Source organism: Apteryx rowi, unplaced genomic scaffold, assembly GCF_003343035.1.
Source record: "Apteryx rowi isolate R43461 unplaced genomic scaffold, aptRow1 scaffold_33, whole genome shotgun sequence".
Classification (NCBI taxonomy): domain Eukaryota; kingdom Metazoa; phylum Chordata; class Aves; order Apterygiformes; family Apterygidae; genus Apteryx; species Apteryx rowi.
Window position 1 is genome coordinate 3,668,561 of NW_020449752.1, and position 19,436 is coordinate 3,687,996.

The 19,436-nt window shown below is 50.6% G+C and overlaps 1 protein-coding gene across 1 annotated transcript in view; it reads left to right on the plus strand.

Moving 5' to 3' along the window:
- The first annotated feature begins 4,635 nt into the window (after positions 1 to 4,635).
- Positions 4,636 to 19,436, plus strand: part of ETS1 (ETS proto-oncogene 1, transcription factor) — a 73,075-nt gene continuing 58,274 nt past the window's right edge. Inside the window, exons 1-2 of the mRNA XM_026071738.1 lie at positions 4,636 to 4,707; positions 6,824 to 6,968. Coding sequence (XP_025927523.1) covers positions 4,636 to 4,707; positions 6,824 to 6,968 — 217 coding nt within the window. The remainder of the gene's footprint in view (positions 4,708 to 6,823; positions 6,969 to 19,436) is intronic.

The window sequence follows — 19,436 nt, forward strand, 5'->3', positions numbered from 1 at the left end:
ATCTGCTTCAGATCTGGCAGCCACTGCGGAAAGCAAAGGCACAGCGTTAAAGCAGATAGCGATGTGCTGACAAGCCGCCCCCTCCCTGCCCCTCCTGGTCACGCCGTCCCCAGAAACAGTGCGGACAACCTCCTTGAAGCGCCGCTAATCCAACGGCAATCGCTGCCGCCGCGTTAAGATAGCGGCTTAGGGGCTCAGATACTCGACCTCTCTCCCTCACTTTCTACATCAAGCCATTTATCGCTTTGAGTATTTGCAGAGGGTGCAGAAGGGCTCTGGCTGCGTTTACCATAGCCTCATTATTTACCATTCTTCCTGGCTTCCCCTCAGTAAATTAGGTATTATCTTTGCGATTGCTGCTAAGTTTCAAAATCATAATAAATGTAAATTCCCGTGATGTGAAACGSAGGCAGCAGGCGGCCGATCTGTTAAAAAGCATGCTTTGTAAATAGTCTTCTCTGCAGCAAGTGAAGCATGCTCGTTTGTACTGCTTGCATCCCTGCATTAGGGATGCTCCTTTTATTTTAAAGTTGGTGCCAGGGTTTGATGAACTGAATGAGTTTTTAATGTACCAGCAGAGCTACAAACACCGTTTCTCCTGGGACTTAAATTGGCAGACCGCCTGGAAAATGCCAGCATTTCACGGGTTAAAACCTTGCGGAAGAATGTCATTTCCATGAGCTGTTTTCCCCACCCCCTCGCAGATGATAAATTATTACTTGATGCAAAAATAAAATGGCCATCGCTGAGCAGCTTTGGGTCAGCGAGCCGCCCATGCAGCAGCCCATGGAGGATGGTTGTGTTGGAGGTGTGCAATTTTTAAAGACTTTGCTCAGGTCCTTGAGGACAGAAATGCTGCGATGGGATTGCAAGTGTTGCCCCTTCCTCCCAGCTCCCCGCCTAAGCCAGCGGAAGGGGAACCTTCTTGGTTTATCGGGATGGAGAAAAGCGCCTGGATCCTGTTTTGCAGCTGTCCCAAGCGTGGTACCCTCATGTGACACTTTAACTGAGATGCCAGCCTGGGACTGATGGACAGGGGACGGGCAGAGGCTGAGCATGGCCCTGGGACCCAGAAATTGGGGAGCAATCTGAGTCCTGGGCTTTTAGAAAAGGCAGGGGGGGGTCCGTGCACAGAGAGCTAAACTGGGAGACGGAGAGGAGTGCTGCTGGCCTTGTCTCTGCTGCAGGGAAGTCCTCCAGTCTCGCTCTGTCTCCCTGTTCCCCATCTTTTAAACGGTATAATACTAAGATCCTTTATGGGAATATTGTGAAGAGTCTTCGTAAACACAGCAGACAAAGTTAGCCTTGCTTTAATATATATTTTTAATTCCCTCCTAACTTCCACAAAGGTGAGTGTGTTCATCATGGGGAGGAAAAATAGTTTTTCCCTTTTCACACTAAAGTTGGTAGTTAATTAAAAAAAGTCTCCTGTAAAAGAGGAGGGATGGAATGAAAATTTTAATTTAGCTTAGAAATGACCCAAGAGTCTAATAGTTTTGGCGGGTATTTGATCAAGCCCTAAAAAAAATGCTGTTTCTCCCACACATGTTTTCACAATAAGACTGAAATAATAATAGCAAACAATAAGCCTGAAGTCAAGCTGTTAAGTCATTAAGGATTTTACCAAATGGTTCGGATCCCGCTTTTATTTATTAACAGTTCTCAGCACGCTGCGGTTCTTGATTATCTTAGTGTAAAGCCTGCAGTCATTTCCCTAATATTGGCCGAGTTACCCGACGTGCAGAACGCTGGCGTTGAGGGCAGGAGTTAGCTGGGCCGCAAGCTCCTGAGCGGTCATTAAAGCCACCTCCCGGCGTCCGAGGGGAGGGGAGGAACTATTGAGGCTCGTATTAGAGGAAGCTAAAGAGAAGAAAAATATTGCCCGAACATCAGGGAAACTTGCTGACAGTGAGAGATGTATTGGGCTGTGAAGTAGTTTCCTATGGGAAGTGGTGGAAGTTCTGTTAAAATTAGCCCGGACAAAGCACGCCAGAGCTCCCTTTCTGAAGTCATCTTGCCTCCTGCTGCCAGCTTTGCGTACCTATTTGCCCAGAGCATAATTTTTTGGGTGTGTGTCTGCTCGCTTGCTCTGCCTTTTTGCTAAGCGCAGGGTTGGTCTTCTCCATCCCTCCCGCAGCCTAATGCCGGCACCTCTTTGTCCTGTAACTGGAGCCTGGTCGCCCACAAATCCGTGTCAGCCTTTGGGAGGGGCCAAGTTTAATGTGTATTTTTAGCCGAACCTGCCTTGAACGGCCACAGCTCTGAGAAGCTTTGGTTGCCCAAGTTGCACTGTGTTTCTGAGCCCTGAAACAAATAGCAAAGCAAACAGCCTTTGCTATAAATCTCTGGGCTAGAGACGATAGCTCCCCTTTCCCAGTAAGGGGCATCAGATTACCAGCGCTGCATTAAAGCTCTGTGGCAATCTTATTGATATTCTTTATCGCGTGAAGCCTTGTCCTGGGTGTCAGGATGGGTTTAGCGCTTCTCCTGTGAGCGCAGCGCATGCCGCTTTGAGCGTTAACGTGCGGCCCTTTGCTGGAAGGTTCAGACGGTCAGGCATCCTGAGAAAAATGCAAATGATATTCAGCGAGGCGTGAAAGCAGTTCTCAAGAACCGGTGTGACTTAGGTGTCTTGGTCAAGAAAAAACGATTGCTTATTGCACAAGCTGCAAAGCAGAAAGAAAAAAAAAAGAAAAGCTGCTCATGGATACTGCTGTGCAGCTCTTTGCTCTCAGGCACGAGTGTGCGGTGTTGAAATAGCTGGGCCAACCCGGTGATTTCTTTGCCTCCCTTCATTTTGCAGTGTCTGCCTTGTTTTGGGAACAAACAGCTTGGCAACATTCATTCTAACTTTGAGCCAGAGAGAGACCAGTCATGTCAATGTGACATAGTTATACTTGTTTCAGGTTAGGATCGGCGACAGGCACGTGATTGAACGGGATTGAGTTACCGTGGCCTGTGACTTACCATTCATTAGCTGAGTCGCAGAAATGCGCTCCATGCACCTTCTCGGTTTGACCCAGCTGCAGGGTGACCCAGCTGCAAGGAGATTTAAACATGTTTTTAATGCCTAGTTACAGTGCACGAGGATGTGCTCAGATGCAAGCGGATGAGTTAAGGCTTCTCAGCCACAGTAACTTGCAGTGTGTGTGCTTCTGGGTTGCTGTAAGTGCAAAATGAAGTGTGCTAGTTGTTCTTTCACCACGTAGGTAGTTTTCAGTTTTGTGAATTAAACTGTGTTAAAAAAGAGAAGTAAAAAAAAAAATGCTGGCGTTAGAGCAAAAGTTAGCAATAATAAGCAGGAAATGATRATAATAATTTAATACGCACACGCGCGCAGGTGTTTCGCATTTGGCCATTAGTCACACAGCACGGTGGGGAGAGGCTATCTGGAGCCCCTGCCAAGACCTTCTCCTGCAGCGGTGAGTGAGACACGGCTGAAGCCGGCCCTGCCGGTCGCCTCGAYGTCGCAGGGCACATGCTAAGCCCTGTCCCCGGGGCGAGGAGCAAGCCGAGGGGGAGGCTCGGAGCGGGTGCGGGAGCTATGCTGGGGCGCGATGGGTACGCTCGGTGGCACAAGAGGTCTGCAGGAACCGCGCAGCAGGTATTTTGGAGGAGCCCGTGCTGCTGTGCTCTCGGAGACAGCAGTGGCAGCTCTTCCCTCTCAGGCTGTGCTGTGTACCAGTGCGATGAAAATAGCCGTTCCCTCCGGCTCCGAGTCATATCCTGCCTGAGTGAGTCCTTCCCAGCTATTCCCCCTTTACCGTTTCCTTCCAGCACCGTTCAGTCATACTCCACCAAACGCAAAGTTCATCGGCCCTGTGTTCTCTCCTGAGCATTTAAAGGAGAGGAGAAACATCCACCTATTGGCAAAGAGAGCTAGATTTCAGCTCCTCCACCTCACCCACACGAGCAGGCCAGCAGATAACTAAAAATCCCACCTAGTGAACAGCACCGGTAGAAAGACTTGCTCAGGGGAGCGCATCCCATGCCAATAGTGACATGTGAAACTTTGACATGCTCCTCTGGGCTGAGATGGACTTTTGCCATGCTGCAGATTAGTCAGGAGTAGGACCCGGGGTCTCTGCAGCTCAGGGGAGAGCTACAGCAAGGGCAACACAAGCTAATCCAGGAAGAAACTTCCTCCAGAAGACCTCTCTTGAAAATGGAGAAGTTTTTTGCTGAAAACAAATTGGTTTTGGAGAAACTTCTACAGGAATAGTGCTGATGTCAACAAATTGGCTTTTTTGTCCAAAAAAAAAAGGGAAACAATTTTTTCTCAACATTTTTACGGTAAAGGAAACATGATCTCATCTATCCTCTGAGTAGCTCCATCAGGTTCCAGCTGATAATTCATTCACTGTCATCAGGATCCCATCACGGTTTATACCAATGGGTTTGCGTAGTTAATATATACACACTCAGTCACAAAATCCGCTTTTAATGCAGATCTTTTTCTCTTAACTTTTCCAGTTTAAACTAATTAAAGACGATAGTTTAATCCTACCTTTAGGCAGCCGCGGCAAAGCACCGGTTATACGGTGGGTTTCGCCGACGCCGTCAGCCTGCGTGCTGTGCCAGGCTTCTGCAGCAGGACACCCAACATCCGCTTCCATTTCCGCAGGTACCTCGAGGATGATGAGCTACTACATGGACACAACCATCGGCAGTCCGGCCCCTTACCCGTTGGCTCGCCCTGGAGTGATGGTAAGAGAGGAGACTGGGTTAATTTTTTAATGGCAGCGGAGAGTGGGTTTTCTCTCGGCTGGCCGAGGTGGCTGGTCAAGCGTAACGTGTATTAGTATGTAAGTGCGTGCGTGGGGCTGGGGGACCGGGATCCCGGCGGAGCAGCCGCGCCGTGGGGCTCGGGGGGGGCTGCTCTTAGTGCCCCCGGTTGCAGCGGTCGCCTGAATACGACCCGCTTTCTCAGAGCGTCTTATATATAAATATACATTATTTAGCCAGATATTATTTAGGCTGTTATTTAGAGAAATCGTGTTAACAGGCATTTATGCAGAGAAGCGCTGGCTGATGTTTCGGGCCCTTGACCAGGTCAGAGCTACAGCTCTGAGGCGAGGCGTTAGGCGATGCAGACGACTCGCTGCACAGCCAAGTTTTCACCAAATTAGGGACAAAAGGCCCTTTTCACACAGGAAAGATCCCTCGCGTGGCTCAGCACCTCTCCTCTACGCAGGCCCAAGCACAGGCTTGGCATTTGAAGCGTTAATGGGAAATGAAAAAAAAATATTTTCCCTGGAAAAGAACGGTATGAATTGAGGGAAAAACAATATCCTGGATTTATATGTGTGAATATACATACACATGCATATATATATACACATAGACATATAGTATTTTTAATACATACATATGTATGTATATGTATATATGTATATATACTGTGTGTATGTATAAAATGTATATAAAAACCATCTAAAATATTTGTTTTATATATAGGTATAGTTTACACTTGCATATCTTATATACACACGCATATAAAATATGTAATGTATATATATAATATATATAACATATTGTGTGCGTGTGTGTATATAAAATATGCATATCTATATTTTATATATATAAGAATATAACAAAAATGATATCCTGAGGTTATTTTTATAAAGTCTAATATATTTTTATATCTAAAAATATTTTTATATAATAAAATGTGTGTATATAGATACATTTCTCACAAAAATAGGTTATAATTCTTGTTACATACGTGTGTGTGTAATATATGCTATATATATGTATTACAGATAAGCTCTGTATGCATATATGCACATTTAATATATAAACAGATGCCCTACGTGTGTTTATAACCCTATATAAATCGTATAAGCAGTATATAAAATTTGTATTGTGTTTTATTACACGATATACAGTTATTTAATAATTATATTTTTTAACTCTGTCTAGCACATGTGCAGTAACGCGTACATAAGCGGCCTTCCGCTCACCTGGAGCCGCCTCGCCCCGCGGAGGGTCCCTGTGGCGGCGGGGGAGGGGGGGCGGGGAGGCCTCGGGGAGGCCAAAAAGGGGGCCTCGGCCTCCGAGGGGCCTCCTCCGTCCCCAGGGCCTGGCGGTGGCGGCGGCCTCCCCGCGGAGCCSCCGGGGCCTTCCAAAGAGCGGCCTGGCCGAAGCGGCCCCGCAAGCCTCCCCCGGGGAGGTTTCCTCCCGGGAAGCAACTGTATCACGAGAAAAGGGAGCAGTTGCAACAAATCGCAGCTTCCAGGGGGCCGCGGGCGGAGCGGGAAGGCGCTCGGCGCAGCCAAGGCCCGGCCAAGCGGCGGCACCTTCGCCCTCGCCCCGCACGAGGCGGGAGCGGGAGCGGGAGCCGCTGGAAGCCGTGGGCTCCTTCCTCCCTCTGCTGGCGCGCGGCGGTCCGGCCGGAGCCCCGCGTCCCCCGGGAGCCGCCGTGCCCCCGGCCTCGGCACGAGGCTTCCTGGCTCCCTGCCGCCCTCAGCGATCCGAGCTGGCGAGCGGCGGGCGAAGCGGAGCCGGCGCCGTGGCTGGGATCTGCCGCCCGCTCTGGATTCCTCGGGTCCGCGGAGCTGAGCTTGCTGTTCCCGGAGCCGCCCGCGTTCGGCTGAGGTTTCCTTTCCCTTCGCCCTGTGTTGCTTGGCTCGGCTTTTGGAAACCAAAATGCAAACCGTCGCTCCTTTTTGTTGTTGCTTTGCATTTGAATGGCGATGAAAACGCACGTTTTTGTGATTTTTCTGTGAGAAGGGCTTCTTCGGAGACCTGCCGCTGCCGGGGCGGCTGCTTCTGCGCTCGCCTGCCTGCCGAGCTGATGTTTTCCTCTCCCCCTTGTGCTCAGAAGCAAGGCGCTGCCGGCTCCTATGAAGATCCTTGGATGACCTGCGGGTTTCAATCCACCTGCTACCAGCAAAGGACGTGCTACCCAGGCTGGGATGAGGCCGCCATCCAGGAAGTGCCCACCGGCTTGGAGCACTACGGCACAGGTAGGACCGCCTTTCCGCGAAAACCGGGGAGAAGGAGGACGTGAGCACGTGAGCGGGGCAAGCGTTTGCCTTCCCTTGTGGGTGGGCCTGGGCAGCGTGTTTAAATGGGAAGAGGAGCTCCGGTGTCTCTGAAGTCCTGCTCTGTGGGTGCATCTGCTRAGGGATAAGCGAGATGCTCTTGCTTATTTTACAACACCAGCTCACGTCCTCCTTGACTCATTTTTCCTACCACACACTGCATTTGCTTTTCTCCCCAGGCCTGACTTAACATAAGGCAGGCTGTAACGGCYGTGCATTAGGAGCATTTTGTCCTCTAGCTTAAGTAGCAGCGGGGAGTCTAACACAGTATCGCCCCTGGAAAGCAGACTYGTACCTGTCTCACTGCTCTCTCCTGGCCAACACTGTGTGAGGGTCCCCCCCAGTGGAGATGGGGCTAGAGAGCAGAAAAAGCCGTAACGCTGCTTAGCCTAACTAAAGGTTGTTCTCCTGCCGGAGCGGTGGAAGGGATGTGGTGAGTGCTGAAGGCCGGGAGGTTTGCTCCTCCCCTCCTTTGCGCGGGTGCCTGGCTGGGGGCAGGCCTCTCTGCTCTTCCAGGTGGTGACTTCTGCTGGGTGTGATTGCGTGCGTGTCCCTTATGGRATAGGAATTGCAGTTCTGGTTACAGCAAGGCTCCTCCGTGGGGCCTTGGCAGGCACTTGGTCTCTGAGAGGATAATGTGTGCAGGAGCAAGTCGGATCTGCCCACCAGCTGGGTGCATCCTCAGTGTTTCCAGCTTTCCTGATAGCATTAGCGCAGCCTTTAGCTGGACTGACTTCTCGCGGGTTGCTTTTGAAAGGCAGCGTGGCCTCCACGGAGCGTGGCGGGGAGCCTGGGACTCCTGAGTTTTAATTCTGGTGTTACAGTAACTTGCTGGGTCTGCTTTCTGGGTCTCTTGCCCTTGTAGCTCAACTCTGTTCTCTTGCTCCCAGTGGTGGTAGGGGGGTGTTCAGGTGCTGCAGAATAACCTCAGCTGGAGCTGTGTGGGTCATACTGGGCTATCAGGGCTGCACCGTTGTGCAGTTAAGGCAATTCACTGACTTTGACTAGATGAAAAGATTCTCAAACGTATTCATAAATTGAAAGTCGTTACAAAATCGCCAGTGACTAATTCTTGCCCTGCACGTTGTTCAGCCCGTGAATCTTAAAGCTGAGCTTGCAGTTTGGGCTGCTTCTTGTATTACCAACTGACTCAGTGCAGATCTCAGAGTGGGCAGTTGGTACTCATGCTTGCAAGGGGGATGGGGCAGGGTTACCCAGAGATTAGGCTTTAGCAAAGAGCTTTGGACCTTGGTGCAAGCACTATTTCCACCATGGAGTGCGCAATGTTCGCTGACCCTTATGATTTGGAGGCTTCCCCTGTCCACAGCAAGCAGGTCTGGGCTTGATAGTGGCTTTAGGAGGATGTGCCTCCAGGCCTCAGTTCCGCATAGGTACCATGGCAAAAGAGAGGGCTGAGGTACACTGTGGCACAGGCCAACTATATAACTAAGTAAAAGAGCTCAAGTTGCATGAATGTGACCTTTGCGAAGGGCCAATATGAAGTTTATGTTTCGCTTAAGTCCCACATAAGCCTATCGCGAAGCACTTAAATCCCATGTAAGCTTTTGCATGGCATGTGCTGGTCTTCTGTGACTTGTTCCCGGCTCGTTAGTTATGCACATCGGCCCCTTGGGAGGGAAAAAGCCCTGATGTTTAGAGACTCTTTGCAGCTAAAGAGTTCAGCAGAACCAGTGACTATTGCGGTCAAATGTGCAGTTTGAAATCTCTCCTTGGCAAATATTCAGGCATTTCAGATTTTTTTTTCCTTTGGTGAACACTTGCGTGTTAGCCAGAGATGGACACAGAGAGCTGTGCCTGTGGTTGGAGCAAAACTCCGATGTCTATTCCCAGCCGTTCTTATTTCAGCTATTTGCTCAACTCCTGTGGGTGACCTCTCTCAGCATGATGTCAACTCTGCTCTGATGAAATTTGCCCTTGCAGCATTTGGATTTACTCAAACATTTTGCAAATCTGTGCCTGGAAAGTTCTCTTTGCATTTTTCCCTACCCTCTCCCCTTTTCTGTGAAAGTGCTCTCTCCAGGGACCAACATATCTACAACCCAGATCTTCATTACCCCATGCTGGGTCTGTGAAATCTCTTGCTGCAAAGTTTGGAGCCTGGTTCAAACCTCAGTAAAGTCAGTAAAAAAGCTGCTGTTGACTTCAACAGGTTTAGATCAAGCTTTCAATACATGGGAACTGGTAGAATAGGCCTCTAAGTCTCTTTCAGYACCTAAGAATGACTTTTCAGTTCTTCCGGTTGCAGTGCAAGGTACTCTTTCTCTGATTTTCTTCTTTGTGCTGTTGTTTCTTCAGTCTAGGGCATTTTCTAATTTTAAATGAGAGGAAACTCTCATTTGTATAAACTGCTAGGAACGTTCTTTCATTTCTCCTTTGTGCTTCGGTGCGCATTAGAACCATTCATTTGTCATCTATTCTTCTGATGTGCTGGAGGCTATTTTGGTTTTCATGGTCTTGGTGTTGGTAAGAGAAACAAGTCAACAAGGAAAAATGCAAGTGTGAATATATCCTCTCACAATAGAAACCCACAACACTTCTAAAAGTTGTAGAGTTCCTTGCATTTAGACAAGATATGTTGCCTTTGAAGCTTGGGTGAGTTTATTTACACTGTGCTTGAAGTCAGATAAGATTATTCAGTGATATGGATAAGGAAAGCCTGACCTGGATCTGGTTTGATCATGCAGACAAGATTTGGTTAGGAAGAGAGATTTTTTTTTTTGTAATTTTTTTTTTAAGGCAAAAATTTGCCAAAGGAATATATTTGGTTTTACTTGTTAGTTTGCTACCACAATCTGCAGTGTATAGCATTACCGCCCAGAAAATCGGCCCAGATTGGGTCTGTAGCAAGTAAGGAGTGCATCCCAAAGATGAAGGAAAATAACTGCAAGACTGGAGCTACTGCTTGTTTATGAAAACTAGCTCTATCCCCTTGGATAGATGGGAATAGGAGTGCAGAGGAGATAGCGCATTAATCGAGCTGTCCGGCGGCCCAAAGTTAAGGGTGCTGTGTGTCTGCCGTGAGGTTCGTGGGCAGAGCTAAGCGGCGGCGCTGCCGGCGGCTGAGGGACGCTGAAAGTCGCGCCTCGCACCGGGACGTCGGCGTGCTTTACGGCAGAAGCGCCGAACGGAGCTTGTGCGCCGCTGGGTCGTTGGACCCCAGGAGATCAGCTCAGGCCGTTTCCTAGCTAGGAAACAGGGYTGGCTTTGTCACGCTGCGGAGGAAGCAGCCGGCTGCCTCCTCTCCTTGCCTATCTGGCTAAATATATTTAATCCCTTGGGTAGTAGTATCCTACTATTACCAGCTGGTAATAGCRTCTGAGATCTCTGCTATGGCTACACTGGTTATCCAGGGCTCCTCAGGGAGACGTGGCCACAGGGGCCCAGAAATTGCTACCAGCTACTGACACAAGTGGCTCACTTAAGATAAGAGATCATAAACTTGTTGCCCACCCGTTCATGGCCAAAACTGAGGCCTTGCGGCAGCCGGTAGCAGAACAGACCTTTCCCTCCTGTTGTCCAGGCATCTCAGGCAGGTTGGAAGATGCCGTGGGTCTCTCATTTGTTTGGTATCCAGAAGGTTAGGCACAAAAATGAAGCGGAGGGAAAGGTTTGATAACAATATTATGATTTTGGCACTGACATAGTCCTTGCTGCGCTGCCTTTTTGAGCCAAGGTCATTTTGACAGCCCTTTCCACTATGAACTGGTTTATTTTCTGTAGTGATAGGGGAGATAAAACTGTTTTTAATGGCAAGAGGAGGATGAAATGACTCTAGATGAAGAAGTTTCTATGACTGTTGCTGCGCTGAATTAGTACCTTTGGACTGAAGATGCTCTCAGCCTTTCAGACAGTACGAGAGCATTTGTGGGAGCGATCCCGCTCTCACTGAGGAAAATGGGATTGGCTTGGGGATTTGCATAACAAGAAATGAAATTGAAGTCTTTACTAGAGGAGAACAGCAGTGCTGTGAGTTTGATTCTGCGTCCCTGGCTAGTGCCACTGTGAAAGCTCATTTCAGTTAGACTTCCCGCACCAAGACACTGTCACGGATAAAAGGCATCRCCTTAAGCAGACCTGCAGCACCCAGTTCAGGCCAGATGCTGCAGGAGGGCATGGTGCATGGAGACTTGAGGTACCCGCTGAGGGTCCAGATGCCTTCTGGCCATGTTAGCTTGGTGCCATCTCTCAGCCCAGGATGTTTGGGGCTTTTCAGCTTGGGGATGGCACGTCCCCAGTGCAGCAAAGCTGCATCCAACCCCATGGTGCTTTGTGGGCATCTTACCTTGGGTCCCTGCGGGCCGAGCCATAGCAGAGTCGTGTTGGGTTCGGCAGAAAAAGGAGGCTTTTGTCTGCAGCAAAGCGTTGCACGGCATTGCATTGCCCCGTGCCCGTGGCCTTTGCCCCCACCCTGCTAATTTTGGCGCCGATCTTCTCTCCGAGCCCGGCTCTTGGCTCAGCCTGGACGGCCATCAGGAATCCCRGGGGGATTGCCTGCCTGCATCTGCGACGAGCCCGCCCTGCTCTTCCCCACGTTGCTCCCTCTTCTGCTGCGCGACCTGCTCTTTCTCCCTGCCTGGTCCCTAGTGGAGTTCCCCAGAGGAAAGTTGTTTCCGTGAGCGTTTTCTGGGCCATCTTCCAGGCCCACGCTCGGAGGAATGGAGGTTTGCGGAGGGGGGGGAGAGAGAGAGGGGGAAGGCGAAAGCCGACCGGGCTCAGCCCGATGGCTTCTCCAGCTGCAGCACATTTTCCACAGCTGTCTTAAGGGGGGAAAAAAAAAAAAAAAAAATCTGCATTTTTTCATGTCCTTTTATCCTATTTTTAACTGCGGCCTCCTTCCTTTTCTCAGCCTCCTCCAACACTTCCCCCCTCCCCCAGCGCCGCTGCCTCCCCCGCACGCTCTCCGCCGAGATGAATGGGCGCCTTTTCACGGCGCAGGCACATCTGCTTGCGGCCGGGGCACCCGACAGCAGTTCTCAGGCAGCTCGTGACAGCTCTCCCGGACCGGCCGGACTGTCCTCTCCCTCCTTAATAAATGAGGAGYGGGCAAGGGAGGAGGTGGAGAAAGGTGAAGGGAAATGGAGTGGTGGGGGGGGTGGAAAAAAAAAAGAGCCGCTCCAGCAAAAAGACGGGGTGAGCTGCCATGGCGGCGGGACGAGCGAGAGCCGCCGCCGCGGATGCTAATTCGTGCCGAGGCGAAACAAAAGCAGCGCACAACATCCTCCGGGTAGCTGCCTCTGCCCAACCTGCTGCTCATCGCTCCCCCCCCCCCGCATCCGCAGCCCTCCCCGGCCGGGCGCTGGCGGGCCGCAGCGGCTCCGGCCCGCGGGAATGAATGAACCCTTTCTGCTGGGGTCTGCTGTCGTCCTCCGGCCGGCGAGGCGGCGCAGCYTCTCGCAAGCGCCGCAGCCTTGGCGCTGCTTGTAGCCCGGCTGGAAGAGGTTTCTTTGACCCTTTTTCTTCCTGGCCAGCTTTGGGTGTTTYGCTGGCTCCGCTTTAAGTCCTGTCACACCTGCTGTAAATGGGCGCTCTGGGTCTGTTGGAGGACATGTGCAATTTTCTCCATTAAGAACATGGACTCTGATCCAGCGGTGAAGATCCCTCTCTTCCTTGTGGATGAATTGCCAAACCATGGGTTGCCTGTGGTGTCCGAGTCCCTTTTGGCCCTTTCCCCAGGGGCAGGGGTGCCTTCTACAGGATGCTGAGCAGCTACGGATTTGCCCTTCATAAAAGCGGGTGCTGAACTCAGTGTCTGACCTGTATTGGACCCTAGTTGTTTCACAGGCGAGGAAAGCAGGTGAAGGCCACCCTATGAGAGCTAGCTGCCCTCCCTCTGCATCCCCCAAAGTAACCTGCAAGTCAGCACTGGGAAGGTTTATTTGCACTGAAGCAACAGAATGACAAAAATCCAGGCTTTCACTTCTCTGTTTGTTTCCTGCCTGACTCTGGAAAAAATCCCTGTCTCTCCTCTGAAAGCCAAAACCCAAGGGAGATCCCTGCATGTTGGGTCATCACCAGAGAAYGAGCGCTGAGCTCCTTTCCCACTTGAGCTGGAGGCAGGAGCTGCGCTTTTGTGTCAGCAGGGATCAGCGCTGCGCAGGGAAGGATCCTGCTGGGAGCAGGGTGTTGCTCCTGGACGAGGCTGGGCGAACGCTGGAAGGATGCTGCCCGTTTTGGGGTGATGCTTGCATATTTGTCAGGRGCTTCCAGAGTGATGACAGGGGGTTGGGAGGGGGGTGGATGAGCAGCAGCACTGGCAGCTTCAGGATGCCACGGGGAAGGAACAGCTCGACGCGGAGTCAGGGAGGACAGGGGCTGGTCACTGCTCCCACAGTGCCCTTGAGGGTGACTGCAGAAGATGTCTCATTTTGGTCGTGGAGCGTGATTGATCCCTCTGTAGGGATGGGCTGCWTCACCCTCTGGATGTACCTGTTTCTTTGCTTTTTCTGGAGGAGGAGGCTATCCTGCTCCACCAAACACTTGCTTCAGATGGGCCACACGAAGCACAGATGCTTTCCTGAGCTTTCCCACCCTTCTTGGCCTGCAGAACGGTGCTGGAACCCAGGAGGGCTCTGCGGAGGGCTCGGGTTGCCCGGGGCCAGCCTGTGTGCATTAGGTGGGCTCTGCTGTGCTGGCACGGAGCAGGGCGGGCAGCGTGAGCGGGGCTGGCTACCTTCTTCCTTCTCTCTCCGGATGGAAAGAGCCGGCCGGGTGCTGCTCGGAGAGCAGCGTGCGTCTGTGCGGGGCAGGCGGCGGGGGAGCGGGGAGCGCGGGGGGCTGGGACCCTGGAAACAGCCTGTTTCTCTCAGCTCCTGGCAGCGTGAAGCACCTCTCTCTCCCTCCAGATGTTCACTGTGTTTATAGCTGCTGAGGCAAGAGACTGAACTCTCTCATTAATACGCTTCTCTCTCTCACATTGAAGCCAGAAGTCTCAGCTCAGAGGTTGCAGCTGGAAAGGAGCGGAGGGTGAGGGGTGGGAGAGGGAAGGGAGGTGTATGCAAGCCTCCCATCCCATTCAACTCCCCCTCTCCACTTTCCTCCCCCCGAAGCCTCCCAAAATACACATGCCCCGAAAAAAGAAAAACACTAGCAGATTTTTTATTTCAGAAAGTAAACACTTAGGCCATGGGGGTCTGGAGGTTATGGGAAAAGAGGAAACCATTGGGCTAATCAGGCCGGGACACACTTCCCCTGCTGAAATAAACCAGAAATCATTGCATTACAGGGCGCCTTCGTGGTTAACCCTGGTGCTGCCAACGCAGCTGAGCGCTGGGGAGCCRGAGAAAGCTCTTAGCCTGCCCACGCATTTTCCCCTGCTCCCTGGTCGTTAGCCAGAGCGAAGTGCCGATGCAGCAGGGGAGCCAGCTTTCTGCAGCAGCCCTTTGGCGTGCTGGCCCTTTGGGAACGAGTCGTTGGGAATTTTTAGTAGGAAATGAAACCTTTTTTCTATGGTTTATGAGCGTTCTTATAGAATTTCATAGTTATTCTTGCTTGAGAACTCTGCCTGTTGGTTCCAAACATCCACAGAAGAGGAAATCTTGCTCTGCTAGAATCAGTGAGATTTTGAGGCAGTTTCTGCAGAGCTTTGCACAGTTTTCAGGGAGCTTTCTTTTCCATCCTCATTAGATTTGCATTAGGGAGATGAATTACTAGGTAAGCTCTTTGGGAAGGAATTCTTCCTTTCTTTTCCCCCTGGGTTTGTAGAGCGCCCAGTATATGGGACCCGGCTGTAGGACGGGGGACCACCGATACTCCTGCGGGACAAAGAATAGCTTTAGTGCTGGTGCCAGTGAGGTAGCAGGCCCTTTGTACCAACTGTACAAAGAGACCCCAATTTCCTGTCTCTAAGCCTGGCTTTGGACCTCTCCTGGCTCCTTGCGCAGTCTTTGAGTTGCATACTATAAATGGATACTCAGTACCAGGACTCCCACATTTCAAGACCACTGTGGCTATCTGCGTTTCAGGAAGGTTGGCTCTCTAAGCATTTAAGTTTATTACTGTAAATGAATATTAGAAACTGTCTATTATTGCAAACCCGGGTCTGTTCCGTCAGAGCTCCTTCGTGTGATTAATGTGCTGCTAACTCCCTTTACATCCCGCCAGGCTGAGGCTTTCAGAGAAGTCCGGATGGGTTTAGCCCCCAGCTCCTCACTGCATCCAGGCACATGGGCTGCTTTGGACACCCCTGTCTTAGCACGATGCCCACGCTGATAAGTCTGTGACAGAGTCCACAGCTACACACTTTTCCACCCTAACCTGGTGCTTTTGCTGCAAGCCTTCCCATTGCTAGCAATCACTGGGAATAAGGAAAGTCCAGCATGGAGCCCATAATAGCCAAGGGAAAGTGATCTTTCCAATGACACTGCCGAAGGAGGTTTTTTAACTCATTTATTATAGTGTAAGCGTTCGCGGTGAAAGGTGCCGTCACCGGTTCCTTGAGCCATCAGCCAGGCTCTTGCAACATTCCCACCAGAAGGCAAATCCCCAGATAGTACGTGATAGGCGAGAGCTGCAGACCTGCCATGTCCCACCCCGCTATCTCAAGAATGCATTTGAACAGGAGCTGTTGCTGCAGCTTCTGGAGGTTGCAGTCTCAGATGGAAATCAAGTTCCATGGAGATAGTCCCACAGGGCAAATCGCAGAAGTTTTGGAGTTGGTGTTCAGCTCAGATAAGCTCTTGAGAACTCAGATACTTTATCTGTACCTTATCTGAGCTATTTGCATCACTTGAGGCGGAGAAGCCGTGCTGGAAAACGTTTGGGGCAGGGGGCAAGTGTTCTTAGGATGGTCTGTTTTTTTCGTTGTTACTTCTAGTGCTCAGACACCTCCAGGAGGATTGGACTGTCCTTGTGCCACATGCAGCTCACAGAGTTTATTTTCTACGCAGACCAGATGAAAAGCAGGAAAGAGAAATACCACGCTCAGAGTCGCACAGTAGCAGGGACAGGGTTAGGATTTATGCTCCCTGCAAGCCCTGTAAGGGGGTTGAATCTCTCTGCTCTTTGGCTAAAATTGAATAGAAATAGGATTGATCTGCCCTTGTGAATGGGAATGCTTCCTCCTTTTCAGAGAAGAGCTGGATCTGAGCTTTTTCAAATGGGATGTGCTTTCCGTGCCTTGTTTCCTAGACCCTGTTTTGTGCACATGAAGCTTGCTCTAGACCTTGTCTAGAGCTCCCAGGGGGAGATCTGGGGCCTGTGCTCTCTTCCTGTTCCCTTAGCACCTCTCCAGCCTGTGGATGAGTTGCTCCTCTTCATTCCTGCTCTGCAACAAATCTCACTGTTTGCCTCGAAAGAGCCCTGGAGCTCTTGGTCTCTATAGAGCAACGTCCTCCTTCTTTCCCAGAGTGCAGGGCAGCTTCGTTCACCTGAACTTTCGGTCTGGGAGGGTGTTCCCCAGCCTCTATGATCTTTTTATGGAGGAAGGATTCTCAGGGATAAGAACAGAGGATTTAGGAGACTTGGCTGAGGTGACTGGGTCTAACAGCTGGGCTTTGAAAGACCTTGGCTACATCACTTAAAGCTACTTTAACAGAAAGTCGTTAGGCACCTAAAACCCATTGATTTCCATTGCAGTTAGAAGCCTAAATCATTCAAAAGGCTGTCCCTGAGCCACCGCGTAGCAGTTTCTCATGTCGAAGATGCAGATGATTAATTCATTACGCATTTTATTGCGATGCTTAATTCATTGAGGTCAGCCTAGTGGCTGGAAGTCTCTGGAGAATAGTGTTTTACAAGAGCTCAATGCTGTAAAATATATATATATATAGAGAGAGAGAGAGAGAGAGAGACATCTTAAGCGATACCAAGCTGCTAGTGTGGCTGTCCCCTTGAAGCTATGTATAGTCCGCTGAGCACGTGCTGAAGTTTACATAGTCCACCGGATGGGCCTTCCCCTGTGGGGTTTTGTATCAATAGGCTTTGAAAAGTTGCAGCGGGTCAATTGTTGGCTTTTTCACAATGGATTAAACACAGTTTGTCTCTTTGCAGCTGGCGCAGGGGAAGGGAGGCTGCCTCTCTGGCAGCAGCCTGGGCTGGCGAGGCTGTGCGCKTGCGCGTCAGGAGGACGGTTTCCCTATCCGTCAGCAAGCCGAGGAGCCATGGGAGAGTTGCAGCGGGAGGTGTGCTGGCCTGAGAATAACTCGCGTGGGGTGTGGGAAAAGCTCGYGATAAAGGGTGGAGGTCGCCTGTGAGCTTATTTTCGGTGTTAGACTTCCAAAAAGAGATTCTCAGTTCGTTTGAGCAAATGTTGCTGTTTCGTCCGCTGGCGGACTGCTGCCCCCACTTTTCTGGCACGTGCAAACCTTGATCGGGGCATGGATGATCTCCTGAAAGCCAGGCTGAATGCTTCCGGGCCGCGTGAGCCCCGCGCCAAAATGTAGCCCTGGCCATGCTAGTATGGAGCGGATTCAAGGCCGGGATCTTTGAGCTCTGCGGTGTCTGGAGCTGGCTGTGGGGCACGGCGCAGCAAAAGCACTTGGAGGTATTCATGTTTTAAGCAGTGCAAGTGGGAAGCAGCAAGATAAATTGCTCTATCAAAGCATAGGTTTGATCTGAAGAAGAACTGACCCAAATGACTTCTCCCTAAATCGGCAGCTGTTTTTCTGGGGCCAGAAATTGAGATAATGCTTTTCTCCCCTGGTTTTCATGATTCACTCTCCACATCCTAAATTCAAGGGGGCCAGAGGGCACTCGTTTTTGCYAGACTTATATCAGCATTGAGGTAGAATAGGAAAAAAAGGGATGAAACGCCCCAAGGGAGCCTGTGCATGGAAAATTTCTGACTTGGTCAGTTCCAGACATCTCGCAGAAGATGCACTTGGGAGCTTTCAGCCTAGTTTTGCCAGCTCAAGAGGCTTGAATAATTACGGAAGGTAGTGATGGAAATAAAGCTGGCATCTTAGCCCTGGACCAGCTCTCCYCCGTGCTGCAACCTGGGGGTATCTGTATCTGCTGTGAAATGTCTCCGGAGCTAATCAAGCCTCCTCTTTCCCTGCTTTGCATCTAGTTACTAGCGAACCCTCCGAGACCAGATGCTTCCTTTGTCTGGCAGCTTGTGTTGTCTTTCTGTCCAGGCAAACAGCTATGACGTGAAAGTAGTAACAGTTTCCCGTGCTGTACAGTAATCAAAATGACAATATAACGAGGCAGCGCAGTAGCCTGCCTYGCCTTATGCTTGGTGCTGAGTTCCAGGCTGGGTGTCAACTTGGTCTCCTTTTTYGACAAAATGCTGCTTTCTGGCTTTTTCTGTTGTTGCTGCCAAAAGTGACTGATTGCTCTGCAGAAATCAATATTTTGTCAAAACAAAATGCAAACATTTCCAGCCAAAAGTCAGCATTTTCTGGTGTTGGCTCTGCTGATGCGAAAGCAAATCTCCGTGGGAAGTGCCAACRTGAAAAGAAAATGGAGAAACATTTTGGACTAGCCTGCAAAATATTTCCCCCTGGCTCTCAAACTCAGACGTGTATCGAGGCGGCTGCAAGGCAGAGAGCAGTTGAATGCAGGGGTTTAATCTGGGTCACTCTTCGTGGTTGTTCAGGCCAGGTCAGTTTAAGCAGACAGATGCCCCCGTAGCAAGAGCTGATGTGACGGCATGCACAAGGAGCCCTGCTCAGTGCAATTTGTGCCATCCAGTATGCCTGTACAGTAAGTATCAATGTTCACTCCCTATTTTCCGACTGTCAGGATGTGATGCTTCATTTGGGTTAAAGCTCCGAGCTAAGGAAGCCGATTTTTAAGGTTTCATAAATCTGCTCTTGTCTCGTTGCTTGTTCTCCTATCTTTCTTCCCTCTGCTTTTGCACCTGGTAAGACCTTCTGTCTCTCCGTTCGGTGCAGCAGATACTTCCATAACGGTCGGTCTTCTCAAATCCCTCCCCCGTGGCCTTCCAGCGCTGCAGCGAGCGAGGTACAGTGGCACGGTATCACGGCGGGAGGACTTTCCGCTCCACGCCCACCTGAAACGAAACGGTTTTATCGGGGCTCTCCCACGCCTGCCAAGTGCATCTCGACGCTCCCCTCCCCGCCGCCGCTGCTCCTCACTTCATTAGCGCCGGAGATGTTTATAAATGGAAGAGATAATATTTTTCGTTTCCAGTTTGGGTTTCCAGGGCAGCCACTTTCTAAAGCACTTAGGAAGTTTAGAGAAGAGGAGGTTATATAAACGATTTTTCCCCCCTGGGCTCTTATTAATCAAGTGGCTTGTGGAGCCATTCCCATAGCTTTGGGATAAAGGGCACTCGCTGGGTGAGGGGAGGCAGTCAGCTAATACAAGACATCTTTTTTTCGCTCTTGCCCTTTTTTGTACGTTTGAGATGAATGAAGCAGTCAGACCTGGCTGTTTGGGTTTGAAAGCAGTCAAAGAGCTGAGCAG